At 41.9% G+C, this 27,524-nt stretch overlaps 1 protein-coding gene across 1 annotated transcript; it reads left to right on the top strand.

Annotated features, from left to right (window-relative positions):
- Positions 1 to 4,422: 4,422 nt before the first annotated feature.
- Positions 4,423 to 23,752, top strand: LOC118794008 (myosin heavy chain, fast skeletal muscle-like). Its single transcript, XM_036552141.1, has 43 exons — positions 4,423 to 4,626; positions 5,104 to 5,247; positions 5,335 to 5,491; positions 5,704 to 5,731; positions 5,849 to 5,960; positions 6,049 to 6,141; positions 6,227 to 6,290; positions 6,459 to 6,557; positions 6,640 to 6,743; positions 7,409 to 7,547; positions 7,751 to 7,869; positions 8,563 to 8,712; positions 8,822 to 8,992; positions 9,085 to 9,394; positions 9,841 to 9,932; positions 10,023 to 10,110; positions 10,813 to 10,930; positions 11,050 to 11,173; positions 11,643 to 11,779; positions 11,965 to 12,220; positions 12,427 to 12,669; positions 12,776 to 12,952; positions 13,041 to 13,186; positions 13,277 to 13,367; positions 13,459 to 13,848; positions 13,932 to 14,058; positions 14,144 to 14,262; positions 14,345 to 14,541; positions 14,635 to 14,818; positions 15,002 to 15,167; positions 15,273 to 15,397; positions 16,156 to 16,464; positions 16,569 to 16,772; positions 16,928 to 17,053; positions 17,186 to 17,356; positions 17,443 to 17,547; positions 17,638 to 17,733; positions 18,180 to 18,323; positions 21,601 to 21,823; positions 22,005 to 22,155; positions 22,341 to 22,509; positions 22,838 to 23,270; positions 23,460 to 23,752. Exons 1-43 carry the CDS (start codon positions 4,423 to 4,425, stop codon positions 23,750 to 23,752), a joined length of 7,098 nt encoding a protein of 2,365 aa, XP_036408034.1.
- Positions 23,753 to 27,524: the final 3,772 nt, after the last annotated feature.

Genomic DNA, 27,524 nt, shown 5'->3' with positions numbered 1-27,524 from the left:
AGAGTCATCAGAAGAAAACCTTTCCTGTGACCTCACCACAAAATTCAGTGTCAGAAGTTTGCAAAGGAACATCTAAACAAGCCGGATGCATTTTGGAAACAAGTCCTGTGGACTGATGAAGTTAAAATAGAACTTTTTGGCCGCAATGAGCTAAGGTATGTTTGGAGAAAAAGGGTGCAGAATTTCATGAAAAGAACACCTCTCCAACTGTTAAGCACGGGGGTGGATCGATCATGCTTTGGGGGTTGTGTTGCAGCCAGTGGCACAGGGAACATTTCACTTGTAGAGGGAAGAATGGATTCAGCTAAAAACCAGCAAATTCTGGAAGCAAACATCACACCATCTGTAAAAAAGCTGAAGATGAAAAGACAATGACTTCTGCATCAGGATAATGATCCTAAACACACCTCAAAATCCACAATGGACTACCTCAAGAGGTGCAAGCTGAAGGTTTTGCCATGGCTCTCACAGTCCCCCGACCTAAACATCATCGAAAATCTGTGGATAGACCTCAAAAGAGCAGTGCATGCAAGACAGCCCAAGAATCTCACAGAACTAGAAGCCTTTCGCAAGGAAGAATGGGCGAAAATCCCCCAAACAAGCTTGTACTGTTGTACAAGCTGTGATACTTGCCAAAGGGGGTGTTACTAAGTACTGACCATGCAGGGTGCCCAAACTGTTGCTTCGGGCCCTTTTCCTTTTTTGTTATTTTGAAACTGTAAAAGGTGGAAATAAAAAAGTAATCTTGCTTAAAATATTAAAGAAACGCGTCATCTTTAACTTTATGTCTTTTGGAAATCTGTTCATCTTTTACTCACTTAGCTATTCACAGTAACAGAAATTTTGACCAGGGGTGCCCAAACTTTTGCATGCCACTGTATATACTTGATCATTATTGTAAAAGCTGCAAGTGAAATGGGTCAGAGTTTAACAACCTCCTGGTTATTCCAAATATGCATTTCATGGATTAATGTAGTGTCTGCAATTTTGACCAGGGATGGGCCAGTGGGAGGCAATGCAATCTGGATTGACGCAAAGCTGTATTTCATTTCATTTGTGTGAAACCACCTAGAGCTTTGTAATGGTACACCTGTGACATTTACAGGTTCCTGCATAGCAAAACTGGGTCTCCAGGGTAGGATACCCTGACATACTGCAAACATGGAGCACTCTCAGCATGGGGCAGCTGGATAAAAATAAATTACCCTAATAGATTGGACATGTGCTTCAATATGGGCCATCACCACCTCACGTAATCTCATAATAAAGTTCACATCCTCTCGTGTTGCTTCCATCCCATTTGGGACCATGTTAGTTTAGAGATATGATCCGGTTGCTTATTTTTAGACTGTTAATACTGATGAGTTGGCAATTGTTGCAGAAAGTGTTCTGTATTTGGCATTTCATGTCCCTACCCCCAAAAATTCATACAAGTAGAAATGATTACATTTACATATTCATGCACCCATCATTGAATATTCAACTATCATACACATAATCAAGCAATATATTTTCGTAATAATATGTATAATAAGCCTTTCTAAAATCACTTGTCAAGAGCATTTCATAATATTTTATGGACATTTATCTTGAGGTCCCCAAATAATTGTCACAGTTTTTTATCAACTTATTATCTTAATTAACTTAGTCAAGTTAGCAAATTGTTTACAATGTTAAGATCACACAACACACTATAAAAAATGTACTTGGGCTACACTGTTCATTAGAGCATTAGAAAGCTACTGTGTGTGGTTTGGAATCTATAGCGTTGTCTGTCTCAATAATTACTCTATCATAATCATAACAACAGCATGCTCCCCAATTCAGTATCCCTACATAGAGGGAGTGTTTTTTTTGAGAGTGTCTCTCCCAGTGCTGCCCAGTTTTGTTTCCTGTGAGTTGTATCTCCTCAGACTAATTAATAAACAATACTAACCTCTGCGCTCCCAAGTGGCTCAGTGGGCTTTCTGTGAGTGCAGGCTGACTTCTACAGCCAAGACCCTGGTCTGTGTCTGATCTTTTGTTTCTTGCAGCAGGAAGACACTCAGCTTCGTTCCACTATAGTAGGGTGGATCCGACAGCCAGTGTTCAGTACCTTGCGACTCTCCAGGCCCCTACGTGTTGCTCAGATGCTCAGAAGTTAGGCTGATGAAGCACGGGGATTAGCACCAATAAATACTAATAATAAAAAACATTAGCAAAATAAATACTACTCACACATACTTCACGCTGTGCCTACAGCAGGGCTTTTCCTCTGTTAAAACTTCACGAATATAAAGTAAGAAACTGTCTCTCTGGATGAGGAAGTAATGTTGGCTAGTATCTGACAAGCACCATCTCTGTAGTATAATGTACCAACCTTTATCCAATAAAATATGCTTTCTGGCAGGAAAAGAAGAGTGAAAAGGTGTCCTGTCATGTTGACAGTGACTGGAGGAAGCAGCTGAATGACGATGCCGCTTACTAAATGGACCACTCCTAAAGCAACAACATTTCAACACCAGAAGCAGCAGCTGCCAAACAGCATCTACTCAGTTGCAGCTAATTGTTCCTTGCAGAGGTGGCATTACTATTTGACCTGAAGGCTGTGGCTTCCAGGAATTGCTGACTCCCACACAGGTCTTTGTCATAAAAAGACACTTGCACCTGTCTCAAGAATGGGCTTATCATTGTAATTTATCACAAATATGGTCATAAATATGTATTTCAGTAAGCATGAGATCAATACATGTCCAGTGATGACCTGTTCCATCTGACACAAGAGGACATTGCGATAACAAAAAATACAATGGCAATAAACTGCCATAATGTCAATTTAATTACTGAAAACTGTAACAAATATGTTTTACATACCCCCATTTGCCACAGTTGTACGTACAAAAACAACATTACAACATATGCAGACATAATGTGTTTGCCATACACTTTCACACCTAAATCTCATTTACAATTATTTACACATATACACCTGCAAACTATGTGCATTCAGTGTAAAGTAAAAAAAAGTCCCCAGATGAAAATGCAGAGAATGAAATCCATTACAGATCCCAACACTATGACAGTAAAAAATAAATGTACTGTTGTAAAATCTGGAGATCTGGAGATCATAGTCACCATTAAATCTATTACAGGAATTGTCAAAAGCCAACAGGGCACAAGGGTACAAGGGCACCACTATGATTCACAAATAGGGGGTATGACTTTAATATGTTTCAAAATACAATTGTTACCATACAGCCAGCAACATCTCCCACAGCAACAAACTCACACAGACTATATGATAAAAATAATGCTCTGATGGTGTGTGAAAGGTAATGACAACAAGTGGGCATGTGGGCAAAATTACATGACCAAATAGAGAGCTGGGAGTTTTGCTGGGGTGGCAAAATAGTCTCTATAAAAGAGGCCGTGGAAGAGTTCAGGAGACCGATAGGCATCCAGTGAAGGTGAGTGACAATATTTACATGGCTCTCAAATCTACAGGTCTGCTTCCTGGCCAATTCTGAAAGCATTATCCTTCATAAATTTTATATAGTCATTGATTTAATTTCTGTCTTCAGAACACAGAGGCAACCACTAACCATCAGTTCTCTTGGTGTGGAAGTGAGAAGGTAAAGAATAACATTACATATTGTACATAATGAATGTAAATGATGATGTACATACATTAACAGATTGAAATACTCAGGAAATATAGGGTTTCTTATTTGGAGGTTAGTTATAACTTTTTTCATCATCATAAAACACCTTTGATAATTGTACTAAATTTTTAGGAAAAAAGTTTATTTTTGTTCATTTAACTGTAGCTCTTGGTAAAAAAAGATGTTTTTTCTAATGATTTTTCTTAATCCACAAGGGATAATCCCATTCAAGGAGGATACTTCTCTTCTAGAGTATTCTTACTACAGGGCATTTCAGCTTCAAGCAATTTACCATCAATGTATTCTTCATATTGGGCATTTCTCATTTATGGTGTTAAACTAAAACTCCTTAGGTTCTTTTGTTCATTCCTCCTGAAAGGCCACTTCTCCATTATCATAATTCTCCTATAGGACATTTCTTCTTTATGACATTCCTTTAGTCTCAAGAACGGGTTTATCATTGTAATTTATCAGGAATATGGTCATAAATATGTATTTCAGTAAGCATGAGGTCTTCTGAGCACCCCAGGCTCAGGCCCTACTGCCTGATAGCTACCTGATTAAAATGAAAAATCAGGTTTAGGATTAAGAAATATGTATATATTAATTGAGTAGGGGCTCCCCAAAAAAGGGTCTAATTACACTAATAACTTGTGTCCGTCATTTGTGATATGTGTTCTGTTCAGTTAACTTCTGTGAATCCAGGCAGCATGGCCGTGAACAGTCACATTGTGTGCTCGGATAATCGATTGTTGCTCTTTCCCATCAGCGAGGCACTACCATGAGTACGGACGCAGAAATGGAAGCCTTTGGGCCGGCGGCCATTTACCTCCGTAAGCCCGAGAAGGAGAGGATCGAGGCGCAGAATGCCCCTTTCGACGCCAAGACCGCATTCTTTGTGGCTGATGCTAAGGAGCTGTACCTCAAAGGGAAGCTCATCAGCAGAGAGGGGGGCAAAGCTACAGTCGAAACTCTGGATGGTCAGGTGAGCACAGTGAGGTATCAGGTTACTACATCTGTCTGGTGTTCTTGCACATGCCTCTTCTCTTACAACTCATACATGTATCACCCATTTATTACACTTTCCTTTTAGTGTACTTTCCCTTGAAAACATTACATGCCCATTCCCAACAACATATGATTTGTTGCTATGTGCACTGAAAATAAGAGTAATTTACCACACCAAAGAAGACTTTAGAGTTCAAAAAATACACGTTACTGTAAGCATGTACATTAGGCCCAGACAAGTGTACAGAATGGCACAGCTGAGTATATTTATACAAGATGAGTGTACAAAATGGTATTGCTAAATGTATTGGGACATTATGTTTGAACATGTTTGTCATAACAGCGGAACTGAACGGAATTTGTTGGTATGTAAAATGCTGTTGCCCTTCAGAAATTTTGCTCTGATGTATAAACGTTCCCTGAATCTATATTTGCCTCTGTCTTTGTTCCACAGACTGTTACAGTTAAGGAGGATGACATCCATCCCATGAATCCTCCCAAGTTTGACAAAATTGAGGATATGGCCATGATGACCCACCTCAACGAGCCCGCTGTGCTGTATAACCTCAAAGAGCGTTACGCAGCATGGATGATCTATGTAAGTTCTGATACAGCCCTTTGTCAAAACTGTACATGAATTAGTTATATGTGAATAAATCATTCATACTTGCCTCCCCTGTTTCAGACCTACTCTGGGCTGTTCTGTGTCACTGTGAACCCCTATAAGTGGCTTCCAGTGTATGATGCAGTTGTTGTCACTGCATACAGAGGCAAAAAGAGAATTGAGGCCCCACCCCACATCTTCTCTGTCTCTGATAATGCCTATCAGTTCATGCTCACAGGTATGACTACACAGTACTTCTTAATGAGGCAAATCATTTCTTTAATAGACTTTAACAGTGACTTTAATGTGACTTTTCTGACATACACTCAGATGTTTTGCTACAGTTATGAATAAGTTGTATATAACATGTTCCATATACTATTTCCATATAATGTATTTATTAGCCTGTGTATTAGTTCTGAATAAAATAAATGTCCTCTCTTCTTGCAGATCGTGAGAACCAGTCTGTTCTGATCACGTATGTATATATCAGATTTTTATATTCTATAAAAAATAATAATAGAGAAAAACATCATGCAGTAGGATAAGTGTGGCACCTCTTTTAGTCTGAAAGAACAATGTCTCCCGCCCCCAGTGGAGAATCTGGTGCCGGGAAGACTGTGAACACGAAACGTGTTATCCAGTACTTTGCCACAATCGCAGTGACTGGTTCCAAGAAAGCAGAGCCAGTGCCTGGCAAAATGCAGGTCAGAATCCCCAGAGATGCCAAGTTATGTCAGGCTCTTGACAAATACCGTGGGATACCGTAAATAAACGATCTGACATTTACTGCAGGGTTCACTGGAGGACCAGATCATAGCAGCCAACCCCCTACTGGAGGCTTATGGCAATGCCAAGACTGTGAGGAATGACAACTCCTCTCGCTTTGTAAGTCAAGTCCTACAAAGTCTCTTGAATGAATGCTGTTTAAAGGGTTCCCCGCTTTAATTCTTATTATCTATAACACATTTAGGGTAAATTCATCAGAATTCACTTTGGGACAACAGGAAAGCTGAGCTCTGCAGACATTGAGACATGTAAGTTGAATTGCTTTTGTAAACAACTGGATAGAGGTGTGTCTACCAAGCAAATCAGTCTCGTAATATAAAACGAACTCCCATCATCTGGTATCCATGTCACCTACACTCTCAACCATTTCTCCAATGCCTCCAAGTTTGACCTGCAACCAAGAAATTTCGTTACAGATCTGTTGGAAAAGTCCAGAGTGACATTCCAGCTGTCTGCTGAGAGAAGCTACCACATCTTCTACCAACTTATGACTGGCCACCAACCAGAATTAATTGGTAAGAATGCTACAGACTTAAACGCTCATTTCAAATTTCAAATTTCAGAGACAGACCAATTTTGTATTGTCATTCCTTACAGAGGGGCTTCTCATCACTACCAACCCATATGATTTCCCTATGATCAGCCAGGGGGAGATCACTGTTAAAAGCATCAATGATGTGGAAGAGTTCATTGCCACAGATGTAAGTGAAATAAAAAATGACTCTTTTTTCCCCTTTTCTCCCCAATCTGGAATAGCCAATTCCCTGAATTCTGGAATGTCCAATTTGTCATCATCGATGTTCAAGCAGCGTGGACAAGAATGTGTCCTCCTCCGAGACACGTGATGTCAGCTGCTGCGTCTTTTTGCACTGTGGTCCACAAGCTCGGCTAGCACAGAGTTGAGTCAGAGGAAGACATTTCATTTGCAGCTTTGGCACATGGACCACAGGTGCCCAATCGACCAGCAGGGGTCACTGTTACTAATGGGACCAAAGCCCCTGCCGACGTACCCACTCCTATCCCCGGTGGAACGAAGCCTATGTGTTCAGCCTGTGAGCTCCCTGTCATTTTCAGCTAGTGACACGGTCGGGTTTGAACCCAGGCGCTCAGTCTACACTCAGAACGGGTGCTTTTACCGATTGAGCCACTCGGGAGCCCTTAAAAAATGAGTCTTAAATTTTGTATTTTTCCTAATAGATGAAAAGATATAATAGATAGATATAATAGAAAAGAATAGATAGATAGATAGATAGATATAATAGAAAAGAATAGATAGATATAATAGAAAAGAATAAAAGATGATTCTTTTTACACCATCCTATAGATAGCAAAACATAATAATTGATTATTTTTTTAAATAATATAGGTTGCCATTGATATTCTGGGCTTCTCTAGTGAGGAGAAGATTGGCATCTACAAGCTGACTGGAGCTGTAATGCATCATGGGAACATGAAGTTCAAGCAGAAGCAGCGTGAGGAGCAGGCTGAACCTGATGGCACTGAGGGTAACCAATCTAAGCCAACTGCTTATGTCAAGAGTGTCACTCCTTCTATGGAATACTATAGATCTGTGCTGAGTGTCATAAACCACTGATAATGACTAATGAAATAATAATCAATAATAAAATCACCACTGATAAGTTTTCATGGCTTTGGGATCACATCTTAAAATTGGGAATAAAAAAAAACTCTCTTCTCTTTATTTCAGTGGCAGATAAAATTTCCTACCTCATGGGGCTGAACTCAGCTGACCTGCTGAAAGCTCTGTGCTACCCCAGAGTGAAGGTTGGGAATGAGTTTGTGACCAAGGGGCAGACTGTACCACAGGTATCCACATTTTAAATAATCTATACATGTTAGTGGGTTTGTCATCATGAACTAGACTGTGTATGAGAGTCTAGATGTAGGTCCATGCAGCTTTTCAGGACTGACAACAATTTGGTGATACCAGGCAAATTGATATACAATAAACCAGGCAATATGCTTTTTACCTGCCATTCAAATATTAAAGAAAAATAAATATATAATTATTAGACATTATTTGCACCAAAAGTTTTTTAATGCTTTTTCCCCTTTATGCCCTTTATACAAGTTTAAACTACCAATTGCACACTAGGCTTGTCTCACCATGATAATCTCTGCACTCCCACAGCTGCTATGTTCCAATAAACTCACACGCAGCCAATGGCTGTTTTTCACACAACACACACAACACGCTTTTACTGGAGTGTGTACTCACTGGAGGCACTACTCCAATGCCATTATCTTAGCAACTAGTATGCACCTGACAAAGGACAGGAAGTTCTGCTGGTGGTGTGCCATTGGTGAGTGTTGGTTGATGATACGGTTGGGATTGAGCCCAGCCCATAGAGATCAGTTTGTGCTCAAGTTGATAAGGTTTGTTTTTAAAGTCACTGATAGCTATGATGGCTGGCCCTACGTAAAAAATAAAAATGGAAAAATACAAAAAGAGAAATGAACTAGTTTTTGGTCTACTTACGACATATTCTTCCTCATTAGGTCAACAATTCTGTAATGGCCCTCTGCAAGTCGGTATATGAGAAGATGTTCTTGTGGATGGTTGTCCGAATCAACGAGATGTTGGACTCAAAGCAGCCCAGACAGTTCTTCATCGGTGTCCTGGACATTGCTGGTTTTGAGATCTTTGATGTGAGTGATTGTTACAAATGCTATCTTTAAACTTTCTAATGATTATGTTCCCTTTGACTGTGCAGTAAACATCTATTCATCAAAATTTTACCTTTCTGAAAAATAATAGTTCAACAGCTTGGAGCAGCTGTGCATCAATTTCACCAATGAGAAACTGCAACAGTTTTTCAACCACCACATGTTTGTGCTGGAACAAGAGGAGTACAAGAAGGAAGGGATTGACTGGGAGTTCATAGACTTTGGTATGGACTTAGCTGCCTGCATTGAGCTTATTGAGAAGGTATGTAAGACACTATACCAGTTGTTATGAAATATGAACATGTTCTGTTTTTGTGCCAATATGGCCTCATGTAAAGCATATATTTTGAACAGCCAATGGGCATCTTTTCCATTCTGGAAGAGGAGTGTATGTTCCCCAAGGCCACAGACACCTCCTTCAAGAACAAGCTGTATGACCAGCATCTTGGCAAGAACAATGCCTTCCAGAAGCCCAAGCCTGCCAAAGGCAAAGCTGAGGCCCACTTCTCCTTGGTGCATTATGCTGGCACTGTGGACTACAACATCATCGGCTGGCTGGACAAGAACAAGGATCCCCTCAATGAATCTGTGGTGCAGCTGTACCAGAAGTCCTCAGTCAAACTTCTGGCCAACCTCTATGCTAGCTTTGCTTCAGCTGAAGCAGGTAGGTTTTCAGGTTTTGTTTTTTTTTAGCATTATACTTTACACGACTCATGACCCTGCATATGAAGGCCATTACTCTCCTGTGCTTTAAAGAGTCTGCCAGCAACAGCAGTAGTCAGTCAAACTATTGGCTATGATAAATGCTACCTTTGCTACACCAAAGGGTATAGTTCCCTTTAATTCTTCCTACTAGTCATAGTACTGTCATCTGTATCATTATTGTTGTTAAGGTCTTGTAGACTGCATACTAACAGAAAATGCCCACCCAATACATCAGTATTGAAACTGAGAACAACAACAAAACTAAGAATTAATCAACAGGGTTAATTAAGGGTTAATTAATTCTTGATCAGGGTTAATCAACAGAGAAAATGAGAACAGACCACAGTGCTTAAGAAAATGTACTTGAAGTTCATGTTGTTAAATGCCATTTCAATGTTTTAACAGAAAGCGGAAAGGGTGGTGGCAGCAGTGGTGGCGGCAAGAAAGGAGGCAAGAAGAAGGGTGGCTCCTTCCAGACAGTGTCTGCTCTCTTCAGAGTGGGTTTTACTTACATTTAGCTGAAAATGTGCGATGTTGAAGCGCTTACATGTTATTGTTTTAGCAATACACACCCTGTCACTCTGCAGGAAAACCTGGCCAAGCTGATGACCAACTTGAGGAGCACCCATCCTCACTTTGTGCGTTGCCTAATTCCTAATGAATCAAAGATACCAGGTACTGCAGATTAGAACCAAAACTTACACCAAACGATTTGCAAGCAAATTTCATCATAAGCTATCAGATTTCTCCATTCTACTGAGATGTATTGAACAAAAGCATCTGATGCATGAAGTTACAGAACAGTCACAGCAAAAGACAATCAGCTATGTTTATATTCTTTGTATGGACAGGTTTTCACACAACTTTGGCAATCCATAAAACAGACCATTAAACCAATTGATAATCATTACATTTAACAAAAAAAATTAGAATAATGTTCTTTCAATAAACTGTATACTTGACATTCACATCCTCCTCCTGCTGTTTTATACTTCTATTAATATGCTAATGCAGGTAAAAATGTCACTGCTTTCATTTTCTATGGTTAAAATTGATAAGATAGTGAGAGAGATGACTGCAGTACTGAAATGGGATAAATGTTCATCAACTGGCATGAAAATGAAGCTATAGCGTCCTCTGGATGCTTAAGGGCTGATATACGTACAACAAAACAACAAGATAAAAACAGGATCTTTTGTACCCTTAAAAGCGGAAGCTTTCACACTGCATGCCCTCTTTGCATGCAATACTTTCATGTAAATTGTTTAGAGTAAGTAAGACTTTAAACCTGTGTGATATTTTTGGTGTATTTCATCAGTGTGTTTCACAGATTTATGATGCAAACAGGTTATTGACAGATTTTCAAACATTATTCAGGTCTCATGGAGAACCACCTGGTTATCCACCAGCTGCGGTGTAACGGTGTGCTGGAGGGTATCAGAATCTGTAGGAAGGGCTTTCCCAGCAGAATCCTCTATGGTGACTTCAAGCAGAGGTATCTTATGCAGTTGACTTTCTTCAAACAGAATGACTATATACACATCTGTTTTGGCTTCAACTCCACTTGTGTGACAGTGTTTCAGCATCTCTGTTTTTGTCCTTTTTCACTTACAGATACAAAGTACTGAATGCTAGTGTCATCCCCGAGGGCCAGTTCATTGACAACAAGAAAGCTGCTGAGAAGCTTTTGGGATCCATTGATGTGGACCACACTCAGTACAAGTTTGGACACACTAAGGTAGGAAACTGCTGTTGTAAGAGCACCTGAAATACCATGCAATATGTACTTCTGAACATCTCAAAACTTCAGGCATGGAAAGGCAAATAAAATCACATGGTAAGAAATACATTAGGGGAGGTTATCAAGCATCAGAATGCTGTGCAATAATGTTTAAATTTCAGTGTCAAAAAAGCATTCATCTCATGATTTTATTTTTATTAACACAAGTGCAATACATTGACAATACCTGACAATTTTAAAGTCAGGTAAAATAAAAAGGTTCTGTTTCAAAGCAAAAATATCATACAGATGAGAAGAGTTGATGTAAACATCTAACAATATGCTTGAAGGGTGCATCTGTCACAGAGGATTAGGGTTTTTTGTATAGCAATATTTTTTATTGTCTGTGGTACACATACATTTCTCTTTTCATATCACACAAATCACTGACAACATTCTTCACTAAAGGCATTAAATTTTGCTGTAGGTGTTCTTCAAAGCTGGCCTGCTGGGTACCCTGGAGGAGATGCGAGATGAAAAGCTGGCTAATCTGGTAACCATGACTCAGGCCCTGTGCCGCGGTTTCCTCATGAGGAGGGAGTTTGTCAAGATGATGGAAAGGAGGTAGGCTACACTCTTCCATCTCATCATCAATCAAGCTAACAGTATGAACTGTATGAACAATTCACAGAGCATAACAATAAGGATCACAGCCAAAACTCAGTACATACACAGAAATGCATTAGGCTTGTGATTAAGTACTAGTGCAGAACATGTTGTGATTCTCTATGTGACTGTGCTTTGAACAGAGAGTCCATTTACACCATCCAGTACAACATCCGCTCATTCATGAATGTGAAACACTGGCCGTGGATGAAGCTCTACTTCAAGATCAAGCCTCTCCTGAAGAGTGCTGAGGCTGAGAAGGAAATGGCCAACATGAAGGAAGAGTTTGCAAAATGCAAGGAAGACTTGGTCAAGGCAGAAGCCAAGAAGAAAGAGCTTGAGGAGAAAATGGTCTCCTTGCTTCAAGAAAAGAACGACTTGCTGTTGCAAGTAGCAGCGGTGAGCAGGCCTATTATTTCAATGACTGCAGCCTGAAAAAAACATATTACTACTGAGTAAAATTTAGACAAAATAATAAAATAACCAATAATATACATTCATGATGTATAGCATAGATATTACTATTACCTTACTATACAGATATGGAGGCATGATTTTCATGAAATATCCTTGAAAAATACATTATGCCCTCATTTTGAATGCAGGAATCTGAGAGCCTCACAGATGCTGAGGAAAGATGTGAGGGGCTCATCAAGGCTAAGATCCAGCTTGAAGCAAAACTCAAAGAGACAACTGAGAGACTGGAAGATGAGGAGGAAATCAATGCTGAGCTGACCGCCAAGAAGAAGAAACTGGAGGATGAATGTGCTGAGCTGAAGAAAGACATTGATGACTTGGAGCTCACCTTGGCCAAAGTAGAGAAGGAGAAACATGCAACAGAAAACAAGGTTTACGTTTAATTGTTATTTTAAGCTTATCTCTGTTAAATTGTTATTTTACGCTATTTTTGCAGTTTGCTAAGATCTGCTAATGTAACTGTCCACTTCCATTAAGGTTAAAAACCTGACAGAAGAGATGGTTACTCAGGATGAGAGCATTGGCAAGCTGACCAAAGAAAAGAAAGCCCTCCAAGAGGCACACCAGCAGACTCTCGGTGATCTTCAAGCAGAGGAAGACAAAGTCAACTCTCTAACCAAAGCTAAAACTAAGCTTGAACAGCAAGTGGATGACGTGAGTGATTTTAATCTTCTAAGCTAATTCCAGAAGTTGGATGCTTTGATGATTTCAATCTTGACTACAACACTTCATGGCTTCACAGCTTGAAGGCTCCCTGGAACAAGAGAAGAAGCGCCGTATGGATCTTGAGAGAGCCAAGAGAAAACTTGAGGGTGACCTGAAACTGACCCAGGAGTCCATAATGGATCTGGAGAACGACAAGCAGCAATCAGAGGAGAAACTCAAGAAGTAAGACTGAACTTAAGGTTTAAACCATAGATAAAGTTTAATGGTGTGTTTGGACAACGTTTGCCCCTTCAAAATGATTATGTTATGTAGGAAGGACTTTGAGACCAGCCAACTCCTCAGCAAGATTGAAGATGAACAATCTCTGGCTGCACAGCTTCAAAAGAAGATTAAGGAGCTCCAGGTATTACAGATACTGAAAAAGATCAGCTAACTAATGTTTCATTCAAATACATAATTTTATGATGTGTCAAATTTGCCTTTCCACATCAAAGGCACGTATTGAAGAGCTGGAAGAAGAGATAGAGGCTGAACGTGCTGCTCGGGCCAAGGTTGAGAAGCAAAGAGCTGATCTCTCCAGGGAACTTGAGGAGATCAGCGAGAGGCTTGAAGAGGCTGGTGGTGCAACTGCTGCTCAGATTGAGATGAATAAGAAGCGTGAAGCTGAGTTCCAAAAGCTGCGGCGTGATCTTGAAGAGTCCACCCTGCAGCATGAAGCCACTGCTGCTGCCCTCCGCAAGAAACATGCTGACAGCATGGCAGAACTGGGAGAACAAATCGACAACCTTCAACGCGTCAAGCAGAGGCTGGAGAAGGAGAAGAGTGAATACAAAATGGAAATCGATGACCTCTCCAGTAACATGGAGGCTATTGCCAAATCCAAAGTATAACGAAAATTCATTTATATATCATATACAGGGTATAATTCCCAAAGCTGCAGGAGCTAAAATTAATTATTTGTTGACAGAGCAATTTAGAGAAGATATCCCGCACACTTGAGGACCAGCTGAGTGAACTGAAGACTAAGCATGACGAAAGTGTTTGCCAGATGAATGACTTAAGTACACAGAAAGCAAGACTTCTAACTGAGAATGGTATGTGTATTAGATAAATGCTTTTCTTTTAAAATGATAGTATCATTACACATGTGAAGAATACCGTACCATTTTTGTTGCTTAGGTGAACTTGGTCGCCAGCTGGAGGAGAAAGAAGCTCTGGTGTCTCAGCTGACAAGAGGCAAACAGGCCTACACACAGCAAGTTGAGGAGCTTAAGAGGCATATTGAAGAAGAAGTTAAGGTAACAGGCTCGAAATACAGTGTTTGGTAAAGACGGACATAAACACCCTTTCACCAATTCGTTTTTGTTTTGTCTTTCACAGGCGAAGAACGCCCTGGTTCATGCCTTGCAGTTGGCCCGTCATGACTGGGACCTCCTGCGAGAGCAGTTTGAGGAGGAGCAGGAGGCCAAGGCTGAGCTGCAGCGTGGAATGTCCAAGGCCAACAGTGAGGTGGCTCAGTGGAGAACCAAATACGAAACTGACGCCATCCAGCGCACTGAGGAGCTGGAGGAGGCAAAGTAAGTTTACAATTTCCAATACTTCATTCACCACCTTATTATCATCACACATATATGTTGATCAACATCAGATCAACCTTTCACACTCTACAGGAAGAAGCTTGCTCAGCGTTTGCAGGAAGCAGAGGAGTCCATTGAGGCTGTGAATTCCAAGTGTGCCTCTCTGGAAAAGACCAAGCAGAGACTGGAGGGAGAGGTGGAGGACCTCATGACTGATGTGGAGAGAGCAAACGCCCAGGCTGCCAACCTTGACAAGAAGCAGAGGAATTTTGACAAGGTAAAGTACAACATAGAAAAGAGCAGGATACTGGGAAAGAAATTCTGGCATTATGCCATAATGGATTCTGGCAAACATTTTGACTAAGAAAAAAACTCCTGGCACACCCATTTTTGCAATAGCTGAGTTTATGGTCTATTATGATGCCTCAGTGTGTACACTGATGCCTCATAATATGCCCAGGTTGTGGCAGAGTGGAAGCAGAAGTATGAGGAAGGCCAGGCGGAGCTAGAGGGGGCTCAGAAAGAGGCTCGTTCTCTCAGCACTGAGCTCTTCAAGATGAAAAACTCCTATGAAGAAGCTCTGGACCAGCTGGAGACACTGAAGCGAGAGAACAAGAACCTGCAGCGTACGGACTGTACTCTATGGCTAGGACATACTGCAGTACTATTGAAAATAGTAAATATACAAATTAAAGTGACCATACATTTACTGTTGTGTTCTGTCTGTGTAGAGGAGATCTCTGACCTGACTGAACAGATTGGCGAGACTGGAAAGACCATCCATGAGTTGGAGAAGGCTAAGAAGGCAGTGGAGACTGAGAAGGCAGAAATCCAGTCTACCCTTGAGGAAGCTGAAGTAAGCATACATAAAGATAATTCTATTTATATGGTAATTATGATATCTGACAAGTTACAGGTCAGTAAGGCACACCCCATATCTGTACAGCATCAAGTTAGGCCCTTCTTGGGGTTTCCTACAGAAGTAACTACAATGACCATAAGGTTTAATTCCTTACAAACATTTACCTCTGTACCATTTAAAGTATTTCTTCCTTAGCCTCTTCTCTGGCTTCTCCACATCAATTTCCCTGCCACATTATAGCATTTCAATCCTACAATACTCTAACATTTTGCACCACTGGTCTCTTTTCATATTGAGCCTATAGCCACATCTGTTCATGTCAAGTTAAAGACATAGCACTTGACTCACACTGGTTACTTTCTGCCTGTAACAGCAGATCTAAGATCAGTTTACCCATGCCAAATTTTAAACCCATCAACTTAGTGTGATATTTTGAATTTTATCCAGGATTAGTTTGGCAGAAAGTACCTTTTGTTACATTCCACACATTTTGAAAATATGTGTTATACTCAGACACTTTTCAGCGTTTAGTATCAGTAACATTGTGTATCACTTTTGTATGCATAAACGACTTTTTTGACGAGTTTTTGAACACCAAAATTGTTTTTCTGTAGATATATGTAGTCACAGTAATTATTATAGTATTTTATTAACAACAGAATGCTATATTCAATATCACACTTTTACTGCCTTTTAATATCCTTGCTGTTGTTGATTTTTGATTTTTTTTAAATTTATGCCTGCATTTATAGGGAGCACTGGAGCTTGAGGAGTCTAAGATCCTCCATGTCCAGCTGGAGCTCAACCAGGTCAAGGGTGAAATTGACAGGAAGCTGGCAGAGAAAGATGAGGAAATGGAGCAAATCAAGAGGAACAGCCAGAGGGTGATCGAATCCATACAGAGCACCCTTGACTCTGAGGTCAGGAGCAGAAATGATGCCCTAAGAATCAAGAAGAAGATGGACGGAGATCTCAATGAGATGGAGATTCAGCTGAGCCATGCCAACCGCCAAGCTGCTGAAGCTCAGAAACAACTGAGGAACGTTCAGGGACAGCTCAAGGTGAGGTCACTCAACCACAGCTCATGATTAACTTACTGTACGTCTCAATGAGCAGCTGATGTTTTATTTGCAGGATTCATAAAATCACACTTTTATCTTTTCAGGATGCCCAACTGCATCTTGATGATGCTCTCAGAGGACAGGAGGACATGAAGGAACAGGTTGCAGTGGTGGAGCGCAGGAACACCCTGATGTTGGCTGAGATTGAGGAACTAAGGGCAGCCCTGGAACAGACAGAGAGAGGCCGCAAAGTGGCTGAGCAGGAGCTGGTGGATGCCAGCGAGCGCGTTGGACTACTGCACTCCCAGGTAAATGTAACTCTGTGTATTGACTTGTTCTTGTCATTAATCATTCTTTTCACATTCATAAATATTGATCTTTGACATTCATAAATATTCTCTGTTTTTCCTATTAAAATATTGAACAACCTCTTTCCTGAGCTTGCAATATTTTCATTTTTCAGAATACCAGCCTTATCAACACCAGGAAGAAGCTAGAAAGTGACCTTGTTCAAATCCAAAATGAAATGGATGATGCCATCCAGGAAGCTCAAAATGCTGAAGAGAAAGCCAAGAAGGCTATTATTGATGTGAGTTTCAATGTTAAATTTCAAATCTAATGAGGACTGTGATTCAGATAGATTGAAGAGGATAACATTACAGATGACTCAATTAATGAGAAGAAAATGCAATAACAATTTGCTATCCACCTCAAATTCCAGGCAGCCATGATGGCAGAGGAGCTGAAGAAGGAGCAGGACACCAGCGCTCACCTGGAGAGGATGAAGAAAAACCTGGAGGTCACAGTCAAGGACCTGCAGCACCGTCTGGATGAGGCTGAGAACCTGGCCATGAAAGGTGGAAAGAAACAACTACAGAAACTGGAAAGCAGGGTAATTATGTTTTCACCCATGTATCAGATTAAATTATTTGTTTCATTCCTGTGAATTTGCCAATTATGAGTTTGCTTCAATTCAAGGTGCGTGAACTGGAGGCAGAGCTTGAGGCTGAGCAGAAACGTGGAGTTGATGCTGTTAAGGGTGTCCGAAAATATGAGAGAAGAGTCAAGGAGCTCACCTACCAAGTACGGCACCCTTCTTTATGAAACAATTTGAAAGGGAGAAGGAGAAGGTTGAGCTGTAGAACCTAGTGAAATACTCATATATATTTTCAGAGTGAGGAGGACAAGAAGAGCATTGCCAGACTGCAGGACCTGGTAGACAAGCTGCAGCTCAAAGTGAAGGCCTACAAGAAGCAAGCCGAGGAAGCTGTAAGTACAAGAGCGGTAAAAAAAATGACAACATTACTTCTTCTGTTTGACTAGCTTCTATGATGGGAAACCAGAGCCACATTGTTGTAACATCATACAAAATCATTTTTGATTTTGCACCCCATGTTCCATTTTGTTACACCATTGTTTTTAGTCCTTACCAATCATGTCCGTATTAAGATCGACACAGCACCTACAGGAAACATGCATACAACTACCTGGCATCTAAGCATCAGTATATACATATCTATCTGGTTGTAACAAAAAAAATTTATGCATATATACTCCTACATGTTTCCTACATGCTGCTTTATTTATTGAGACTGAGATGGTGACAGCTGCTCACTAGGACCAAATCTGATGCAAACTGTTCAAATGGAATTCAGAGTGTTCTAAATTGTACTGGGAAACGTTTCCAGTGAGACAATGACTTCACCCCTTTACAGGAGGAACAAGCTAACACACACCTGTCCAGGTTCAGGAAGGTGCAGCATGAGCTTGAGGAAGCTCAAGAGCGAGCTGACATTGCTGAGTCCCAGGTTTACAAGATGAGAGCCAAAAGCCGTGATGCTGGCAAGGTGAGTTCAACCGTAGACTTTTAAAACACTTTTAAGCATTTAAGGCCATGTAACTATGCATACACAACAACAGTATTCCTGTTTTTTACAGATATGTAACCATTATAAATACACTGAAAATGTAATAATCCCAAAATAGGAGCAATAAATACATCTTACTTTTTTCTATGCTTCTAAATAAGCGTTTAACTGAACACAATATTCTGCTTTTTCCATAGCCTGAAAGGTAGTGGCTTCTTATGTTAATGATTACTGAATAATTTGCTCTTCTTTATGGCAAAAGAATGTCCTCTGTACTTCAGATATGTGCATGGAAATCTCCATCTTATCATAGACTCATCATATTCTTTGTTTCTTTTAACAGCCAAAAGAAGCAGAGTAAAGCATGCCTCCATCTCCATCTGAAAATGCAAGAAATATTGTACAATACAATATTAATTGCACTGCTTTTAATAAACATCATCATATGATTTTCCTCTTCTGTGGATTCCTAATTATTTTTCTCATTTGTGAAAGTTCAAGCAAAACTCATTTTTTGAGAACAGAAGTGTAAAATACACATTCTTCACTACACTACTGTACATGCACCCTGCTAAGCTCTTATCCAGACATTACTAAACTTAAACTGAAATGCAAACTGAAATTTAAATAATGATTGTCCATTAAATAATGTATACAATGGAACTTTGTCTTTGGCTCACATTGGGGCTCAGTATAAACCCAAGAACAACTATTGACAAGGCATGCCACATACCAAGTACCAACTACACATGCCACATACCAAGTATTTCTGCAAATAATATTAGGACTTTTCTTACAATTGCTTAGGCCAGCAGCATTCATGGCCAGGATATCAGAAAATGACTAGACACTACATTATTGGCGTTTAGCAGACACTCTTATCCAGAGCGACTTACATCAATTACAGTTGTTTTTCTTTTTTGAAACAATGTTATCTATTTATACAGCTGCATATTTATTTGTCTCAATTCTGGATTAAGTACCTTGCCCAAGGGTACAGTAGCAGTTCCCCAACAGGGAAATGAACTGGCAACCTTTCACTTACGAGTCCTGCTCCTTGACCACTCTGCTACACTGTCATCCCCAGATGCAAGCAGTCAGACAGTCTAAATTCACAGCTCTGTCATGCAAAATGCATGCTAGTTGCTCCAGAAAAAGTGGGTATCCTGAATGCTAGTCCACGATCCGCTTTCCCTATAAGAATTTTCACTTTGCCAAATGAGCTACAAAACAAAGATGATTCTTTACAATCAGTTACAAAGTTACAATCATTTACAAAATCATTGTTTTAACCTATCACTGATGTAATAATTTTATTAATTCATCAGTCATACAGAGTAATGTTAAGAGAAACGGTTTGGCTTTGTTTCTCTTTTGTTTTAACCAACAAATTACAGTTTATTACTTTTTTTTTCATTTTCATTTTCTTGATGCAAAATGTTTAATAATAAATGTTTATACAAATATAAACTTGTTCACTAGCTTGACATGAATGATGCCTTGATGTGAAAGAAGTCTGGGCCAAAAATAGCAGTTCTTTGAAAGAATGTGATAAGAGCAGAAAAGCACTCATGAACATTTCAACACAAGGAATCTTTCAACAAATAATAGGGAGATAAGCAAGTAGCCAGATTATTTTAACAATTTTTGTTGACTTGTTCAACACTATGACACTTCTGAGGCAGGTGGAGGTTGAAAATAGGTGGAGTCAGACATTGGCAACATACTTAGGTATGAGAACTTGGTTGAAATGTGCTAGAAAACTGCTGTAGGGTTGTCCGACTAGCCCCCACTTGGCATAGGAAAATATCCAGGGGGAAACGCTGACATTAACTTAGCAAGTACAGACTCTTCAAAGTAACGTGCACAATGAATTCCTGAATGGCATCTATCATAGTGCCAATGCAGTCTGTGTGGACACAAGCCTGAGACCCTGCCATGTCAGATCTTCTAACATCTTTAATAATGCAACTTTAATATGCTGAAGTACTGTGAACCCTGGCAACTTTTTTACGGTACAGATTATTTTGAAGTATTTCCCAAAACATTTGTCTTGAGGACAGACTAAGACTAAGGCGAGTCAGAAGCTGTACCTCATATCAGAAATTTAGAGAAATACCATGATGAAGGTTGGTATATCATGCACAGTATTAAGTCTCCAGGTTTGTTTCAGGTTTGAAAGTAAGGTAACATAATTTAGTCATGTCTCTACCAAAATAATTAAGTGTCACTGTGTTTTCCCTGTAAAATTTGAATTTCAATCTCAAACCCTCCAGCACGCAAACTGGTGTAATATTTTAGTTCCACAGAGGGAACCAAAGATGTGTGAGCTCCTTGTAGCTGAATATAGTGTTTTCCACTGTATATCCCAGGCTGACTTTCCCTGATATGGTTCTGGCAGGTTTTTCTGTTCATCTCTACATTTATTTGTCAGTCTGAGTAGGAACCAACCATGAAAATCTGGCTCCTAAACCTACCTCGTACCAGCATAATTAAAAGTGGGCAACAGTCAAGGTTAGCAAACTGTGTTAACATGTTAGGTAGGTCAGCAAAAAGCAGATGCAAAGTGGGAAATATGCAAAGCAGGTTTTTGTTTACATTACATAAGGTGTGGCTAGACATTTCATTATCAGCAGATTACACATCAAAATCAGCCTGTAACATTTAGGTCTACATATCAAAGTTTAATTTGCAAATGTGCTCCTAGTTCAATTGTATGAGTAAAAATTGAGAGGTAGGTCTCCTGCTAACATGCAAATTGTCTTTTTCAGTTTAAATTTTGAAAACATTCTTGATGTTGAAATTTGAATGACATATATGGAAGACATGGAACATTTGTGACAATTTTCTGCTACTTCATAGTGGTTCTATGCCAGCTGATTTTAGCGCGATTTGAAATTTCTGTGTCAGTCAATGGTGTTTTTCTCACCACCACCAGTGTTGCCATACAATCTTCTTCCTGCTACACAATCATCCATCTTGGTATAATTCCAGTTGCATCACTGGACCATTTCTGAGGGTCAGTGTTCATGGACCTCAGTATTCATGGACCAACATATGGACAAACCTAATTTGCTTCTGTTTTCTGATTCTGATAGGGACAGACAATGCAAAACTGAATGTCATTTGAAATAAATTGTCAGATGTGAACTTTACTTTGGGAACTGCGTAACACAAAACCATAATGAAGTACATGTCAGTACTCCAGCCTGAGCGGCTGGGTGTGGGTGTGGGTGTGTCTTTTATTTGTTTTTTCCTGGAACAACAGGGAGCCATGTTGGGGAGGCACCAGACACAGCTGGACTCTGTCGGCAAGTCACTGGAGGCATTTGCTGCCAGCATGGCGGACCGGGCAGCCCAGCTACAGCAGCTCCAACTGGCCCAGAACGCTGATCGCTTCCTGGCGACACCGCTCACAGCCCCAACATCTCCTACTCCCCCCTCGTTTCCCACCCGAGAGCCCCATCTGCCTCATCCAGAACATTATTCTGGTGAGCCTGGGACCTGTCGGTCCTTCCTTTCTCATTTTTGAACTCCAGCCTGCCACTTTTCCCTCTGATCTTTCCAAGGTGGCTTATGTGATTACACTGCTTTCTGGTCGGGCTAGAGAGTGGGGTACAGCAGTCTGGGAGAACAATGCATCGTTTTGCAGCATCTTCAGCTCCTTCTTAGCTGAGATGAGGAGGGTCTTTGACCGCTCCAAACACGGGAGAGAGGCTGCCCATGAGATGCTGCTAATCCGCCAGGGTCGCCGATCGGTGTCGGATTATGACATTGAATTCCACACCCTCGCCACCACCGGTGGCTGGAACTCTGACGCCCAGTATGACACCTTTTTCTGGCCTGTCCAATGCCATCAAAGATGAGTTGGTTACACGTGAACCTCCAGCCACTTTTGACGCGCTGATAGACCTGGCCATTTGTATTGACAATCGGTTTTCCCAGTGTCACAGAGAAAGAGGCACTGGAGGGTCCCTGCGCACCACTGAACACCTAACTTCCCAACAGATCTCTGCCCTGCCCTTCCATCCAGACCTCCCACCAGGAGCCGCTTCCTGACCCGGAACCGATGCAGGTCAACAGCACCCGTCTGACACCCGCTGAGAGGCAGAGAAGAATCCACACCCGTTCCTGTCTGTATTGTGGCCAGCCAGGCCATTTTGTTGCCTCCTGCCCAGTAAAAGCCAACGCTCACCACTAAATCGGGGAGATCGCACTGCATGTCATTAACACCCCTCATGCACCAGTAGTGTTGGGCCATCCTTGGTTGGTGAGACACAATCCGCACATCGATTGGTCAGAGAACTCTGTTTTGGGCTGGAGCCCTTTTTGCCACTCTCGTTGCTTGACTGCTGCCCATTGCCCGTTTTCCCATTTACCTGGTCATGCCATTTGGATTGACCAATACCCCTGCAGTCTTCCAAAACCTTGTCAATGATGTTCTCAGGGACGTGATTAATCGGTTTGTTTTTGTATATCTTGATGACATACTGATTTTTTCCAAGTCTGTCCAGGAACACATCCAGCATGTCCGGCGAGTCCTGCAACGTCTCCTCGAGAACCAGCTCTACATCAAGGCTGAGAAGTGTTCCTTCCACCAGCGGTCCATCTCTTTCCTGGGGTTTGTCATCTCTGCGGATGGCATAGAGATGGACATGGAGAAAGTGAGGGCGGTGTCGGAGTGGCCTACCCCTAACACGCGTAAGGAGTTACAGAGATTCCTGGGGTTCGCTAACTTTTACCGGAGGTTCATTCGGGACGTTCATGCGGCCCCCCTCACAGCGCTCACCTCCACTGCAACCAGGTTCCTCTGGTCTGAAGCTGCCCAACGAGCGTTTGATGCACTTAAGAGCTGCTTCACTTCAGCACCCGTTCTGACTGTTCCTGACCCTTCCCGGCAGTTTGTGGTGGAGGTGGATGCCTCAGACATTGGAGTAGGTGCAGTGCTATCCCAGCAGTCGGCCAAAGATGACTAGCTGCACCCCTGTGCATTTTTCTCCCGCCAGCTATCCCCCTCTGTACGAAACTACGATATAGGCAGTCGGAAACTACTGGCAGTTAAACTCGCGTTTGAAGAATGGCGCCACTGGCTCGAGGGCACAGAGACTCCATTCCTGGCATGAACAGATCATAAGAACCTGGACTACATCCTGGAAGTCTGCCAAATGCCTGAATTCCCGTCAAGCCCGCTGGGCATTGTTCTTTTCTCCAACTTCACCCTGTCTTACCGCCCTTGGTCTAAAAACGCCAAGCCGGATGCCCTCTCTCGCCAGTTTGGCACGTCAGAGGACACGTCTGACCCCCCTACCATTGTGCCGGAACATCGACTGGTGGCGGCTGTCTCCTGGGATGTGGAGACCGCGGTCCGCGCTGCCCAACAACATGAGCCCACCCTGCCCAACAACATGAGCCCACCCTAGATGACTGTCTCACTAATCGTTTGTTTGTGCCCAGCTCTACCCGTTCACAGGTTCTGCAGTGGGGCCACTCCTCCCGGTTGACCTGCCACCCGGGCTCCAGAAGGATGTTGGCCTTTCTCCGTCATTGGTTCTGGTGGCCTTCCATGCCGGATGACATCCGTCACTTCATCTCTGCCTGTTCTGTCTGCTCCCAGAATAAGACATCGAATCAACCCCCTGCTGGCCTGCTTCAACCCCTGCCTGTGCCCCGACACCCGTGGTCACACATCGCCCTGGACTTTGTAACCGGTCTCCCCTCCTCAAATGGTAACACCACCATACTTACCGTTGTCGATCGCTTCTCTAAGTCTGCCCACTTCATTCCTCTGGTTGGCCTTCCCTCCTCCAAAGAAACAGCACAAATAATGATTGACCATGTGTTTAGATTACATGGGTTACTCCTTGACATTTTGTCTGATTGAGGTCCCCAGTTCCCGATTCTGGAAGGAATTCTGCAAGCTGCTCAGTGCCACTGTCAGCCTCTCCTCCTCATTCCACCCGGTCAGACTGGGCGAGTCAACCAGGACCTGGAGAGGATGCTGCGGTGCCTGGCTTCCCAGAGCCCCTCTTCCTGGAGCCAGCATCTGGCATGGGCTGAATATGCCCGCATTTCCCTCCCCGTTTCTGCCACCGGGTTGTCTCCATTCCAATGTTGCCTGGGTTATCAACCTCCTCTGTTTTCCTCCCAGGAAGAGGAAGCTAGTGTGCCATCGGTTCAGGCCTTCATCCGGCGCTGCTGACGCACATGGAAGTGTTCTCAGGCAGCTCTGCTCCGCTCCAGTGACCGCACTAAGAGGGCTGCGGACCAGAGGAGAACCAAGGCCCCCCGTTATCGCCAAGAGCAACGGGTCTGGCTTTCCACCCGGGACCTTCCATTGAGAGTGGACTCACTCAGCCTTATTCCTGTGTCATTCTCGCCATTTGTTGGTTTTGATCTGTTTGGCTTTTTGACTTTGCCTGTTCCTGATTTTCCCTTTTTGCCTGCCGTTTTTGATACTGTGTTTTCCCTGTGGATTTTTTGGTTACTGACTTAGGACTGGTTTTCATTACGGCTTTGCCTGCGCGCTTGGACCTGTTATTAAAGGATCTCTTTTACTGCCTGTTTTGTCTGCACCTGGGTCCTTTCCCTGACAACCCTGACAGTACATAACTGTGCCATATCAAGCCCACTAGTTGAATCATCCAGATTACCATTTTGGAAATGCAGCCATACCTTCTGTTGTGCTGGTTATTTTAAAAAGCATTATTTTTATTTTGAAAATGGATTGTGTAACTGCCACTCAACACACACAAGTATTTTTATTGCATATTACTTGTCAGTGACACCTCTTTTGATTTTCTGGTTCTACCAACTAACTGGCTGATTTTGATTTGCAACATTTGCAAATCATTGGTCCATGACCATGGCTTCCCTCAGCCTAATATATGGTATATGTACCTGCATGGTATATGTACCTGGTGGAACCTATCACAGATAAACAATAATCATAAAGCTCAGCACTCAAAATAATGTAATAATATTGCATAATATTATCCTTCCATCAATCTCATTGACAGGGACATTCCCATTATATAAGTCTATGTGTGGATTCCTTGTTCATAAGGGAATGACACATGATGATTTAAATGGTCCGATACTATATATCCTAGTAGGTTCTGACGCTGATGTAGTTTTTGAATAATTTTGCCTATGTCTGTGTGAAACGGAACCTTGTCATTAAGTCATGCCACTGACTTGTCATTGACACAAAAAACCTGACAGATGGATTTGTTTATTAAACATAAACTAAGTGATCTAACTGTGTACGTGGTAATATGATAAAAGGAATAAGCTCATAACTATCCTAGGGTGAAAAGTTACAGATTAGATTTTCAGATTTTTTTATATTTTTATTTTGTGTGTGTGGCATGCTACTTACACCACCATGTCTGACAAACAAGAATCATAGTGCATCTGTTTTGAGGTTAGATTGTAGTACAGGTAACGGAAAGGGGTCAGGTAAGGGATGAATGTGTGGCAGTGACAGGTAGATAACTAGGTAAATTGTGATGAAAATTTGGCTCAAATAAATTCCACATTAACCAGCGGACAATAAAGCCGACAACTGATGTTGGTGAGACAGTCCAGTCCTAACATGAGTCTACAATCAAAACATTGGGTACACAACTTACATGTGCATGTGGTCATCTTTCCAGAAACTGTTGCACGTACAATTCTTTCCGCAGTTTAGCTAGCTATTATTAAAACCACACAGACACGGTAACTTAACCGCTAACGTCAGATAGAACACCATATTGGCATTAGAAGGTTAATGTCTTATCCATCGTTAGTTGTTGGTGAACTGACTGTTCTCGCAGAATTATGACAGTTGAATTTTAAGTCTTAGATGTGATGAGAGCACTTATAACTACTCAAACTTGTAAAACCTTAGCTATGGTTGAGCTGAATAGTCATCATTTTGTCAAACGATATGGCTAATGTCCCTTTCCCCCCTTTGAAGCGATTGCTGCTTGGCTCTTGCTCGATTGCTCGATTGCTCTACCTTGGACGAGTTCCTGCTGCGTTTCTGCTGTGTTTGTTGGTGTTGTGTTTGTTGAGTGGTTTCTGTGCTATTACATTCAATCGGATAAAAATAAAAATTGGTGCTATTTACCTAGCTATTACATAAGGTAGGTCCGATCTGCTCTTAAAGTTGAATCTTTTGTTGCCATTAGGGGACAGAGAGGGAATTTTCCACTTTTTTTCCTCCGTCGCAGCTAATTCGGCTCTAGCCGACGAGAGGTTTTTTGTGGTTTTTCGCCCTCTCAGGAGCAAATCTCTAAATAATTAAGCAGCACACTTCAGCTAGCTATTCGGGTAGTTTAGCTAACTAGCCGGTTCACTTTTTTTTTACCTTTTTCTACTATTTTTCGGCGTCAGATTTTAGGATATTCTGATTCTGGTTGTGTTAGCGCGTCTGCGCGTTTGCTGAACTGTAAACGTAGTTTTATTGTATTAGGCTAAGTGGCATTTCTTGCGCTTGATTTCTGCCTTCTGACTGTTCTGAGCCACCCCGGTGCTTTTAGCACTTTTTTAGCTGGTAATTCTGTCTCGGCAGTAAATCCTTATTTAGGGAAAGCGTTTACAGTTAGGGGAAAAAATGTGGCCAAAACTGTGCGAGAGTTGCTGGATGATCGGATTTCTGGAGGGAGACCTCCAGAATGAGTTCATCTGCGACTGTTGCCGCAGATGAGCACTGTTGAGCACTTGGAGAACAAGATTCTTGATCTCGAGGCCCAACTAGCTGGACTCCACAGTAATCCTGAATTGTTAGAGTTCCAGGAACTGATTAGTATGCCCTATAGAGAGATAGTGTGCTCACCCAAGCCGGGTAGGGGGTTAAGATACAGACCAGATAGGGCGAGAGAGCTGGGTTACAGCAGGGCGTAAACGTAGAAAGGGGCACAAAATTCCAAGAGGGGCAGTATCTCCAGAGATTGCGGTGACCAACCGTTTCGCGCCACTGCAGGACGAGTTGACCCACGATCCTGAGAGTGGGAGGACTGAAGAGCCCCAGGGCACCCAGGTGGCCTCATCCTCCAAGAAAAGGGAGTTGGTGATAGTGGGGGATTCAGTCATTAGTGGGGTAGATAGCATAGTGTGTTCGCACGACAAGGAGTCTCGCATGGTCTGTTGCCTGCCTGGTGCCCAGGTTGGAGACCTCCTGGAGAGTGCGGACAAGCTCCTGGCCAG

The sequence above is a fragment of the Megalops cyprinoides genome, chromosome 19 (genome assembly GCF_013368585.1).
Source record: "Megalops cyprinoides isolate fMegCyp1 chromosome 19, fMegCyp1.pri, whole genome shotgun sequence".
Lineage (NCBI taxonomy): Eukaryota > Metazoa > Chordata > Actinopteri > Elopiformes > Megalopidae > Megalops > Megalops cyprinoides.
The sequence above is the reverse complement of the archived record's forward strand: the minus strand, read 5'-3'. Positions and strand labels throughout refer to the sequence as shown.

Bases quoted from the DNA above. Each gene is read 5' to 3' on its own strand.
- LOC118794008 (XM_036552141.1), top strand. From the start codon at position 4,423: ATGAGTACGGACGCAGAAATGGAAGCCTTTGGGCCGGCGGCCATTTAC. The intron at 15,398-16,155 runs GTAAGCATACAT...CTGCATTTATAG, and splicing joins CTACCCTTGAGGAAGCTGAA to GGAGCACTGGAGCTTGAGGA. The intron at 17,548-17,637 runs GTACGGCACCCT...ATATATTTTCAG, and splicing joins TCAAGGAGCTCACCTACCAA to AGTGAGGAGGACAAGAAGAG.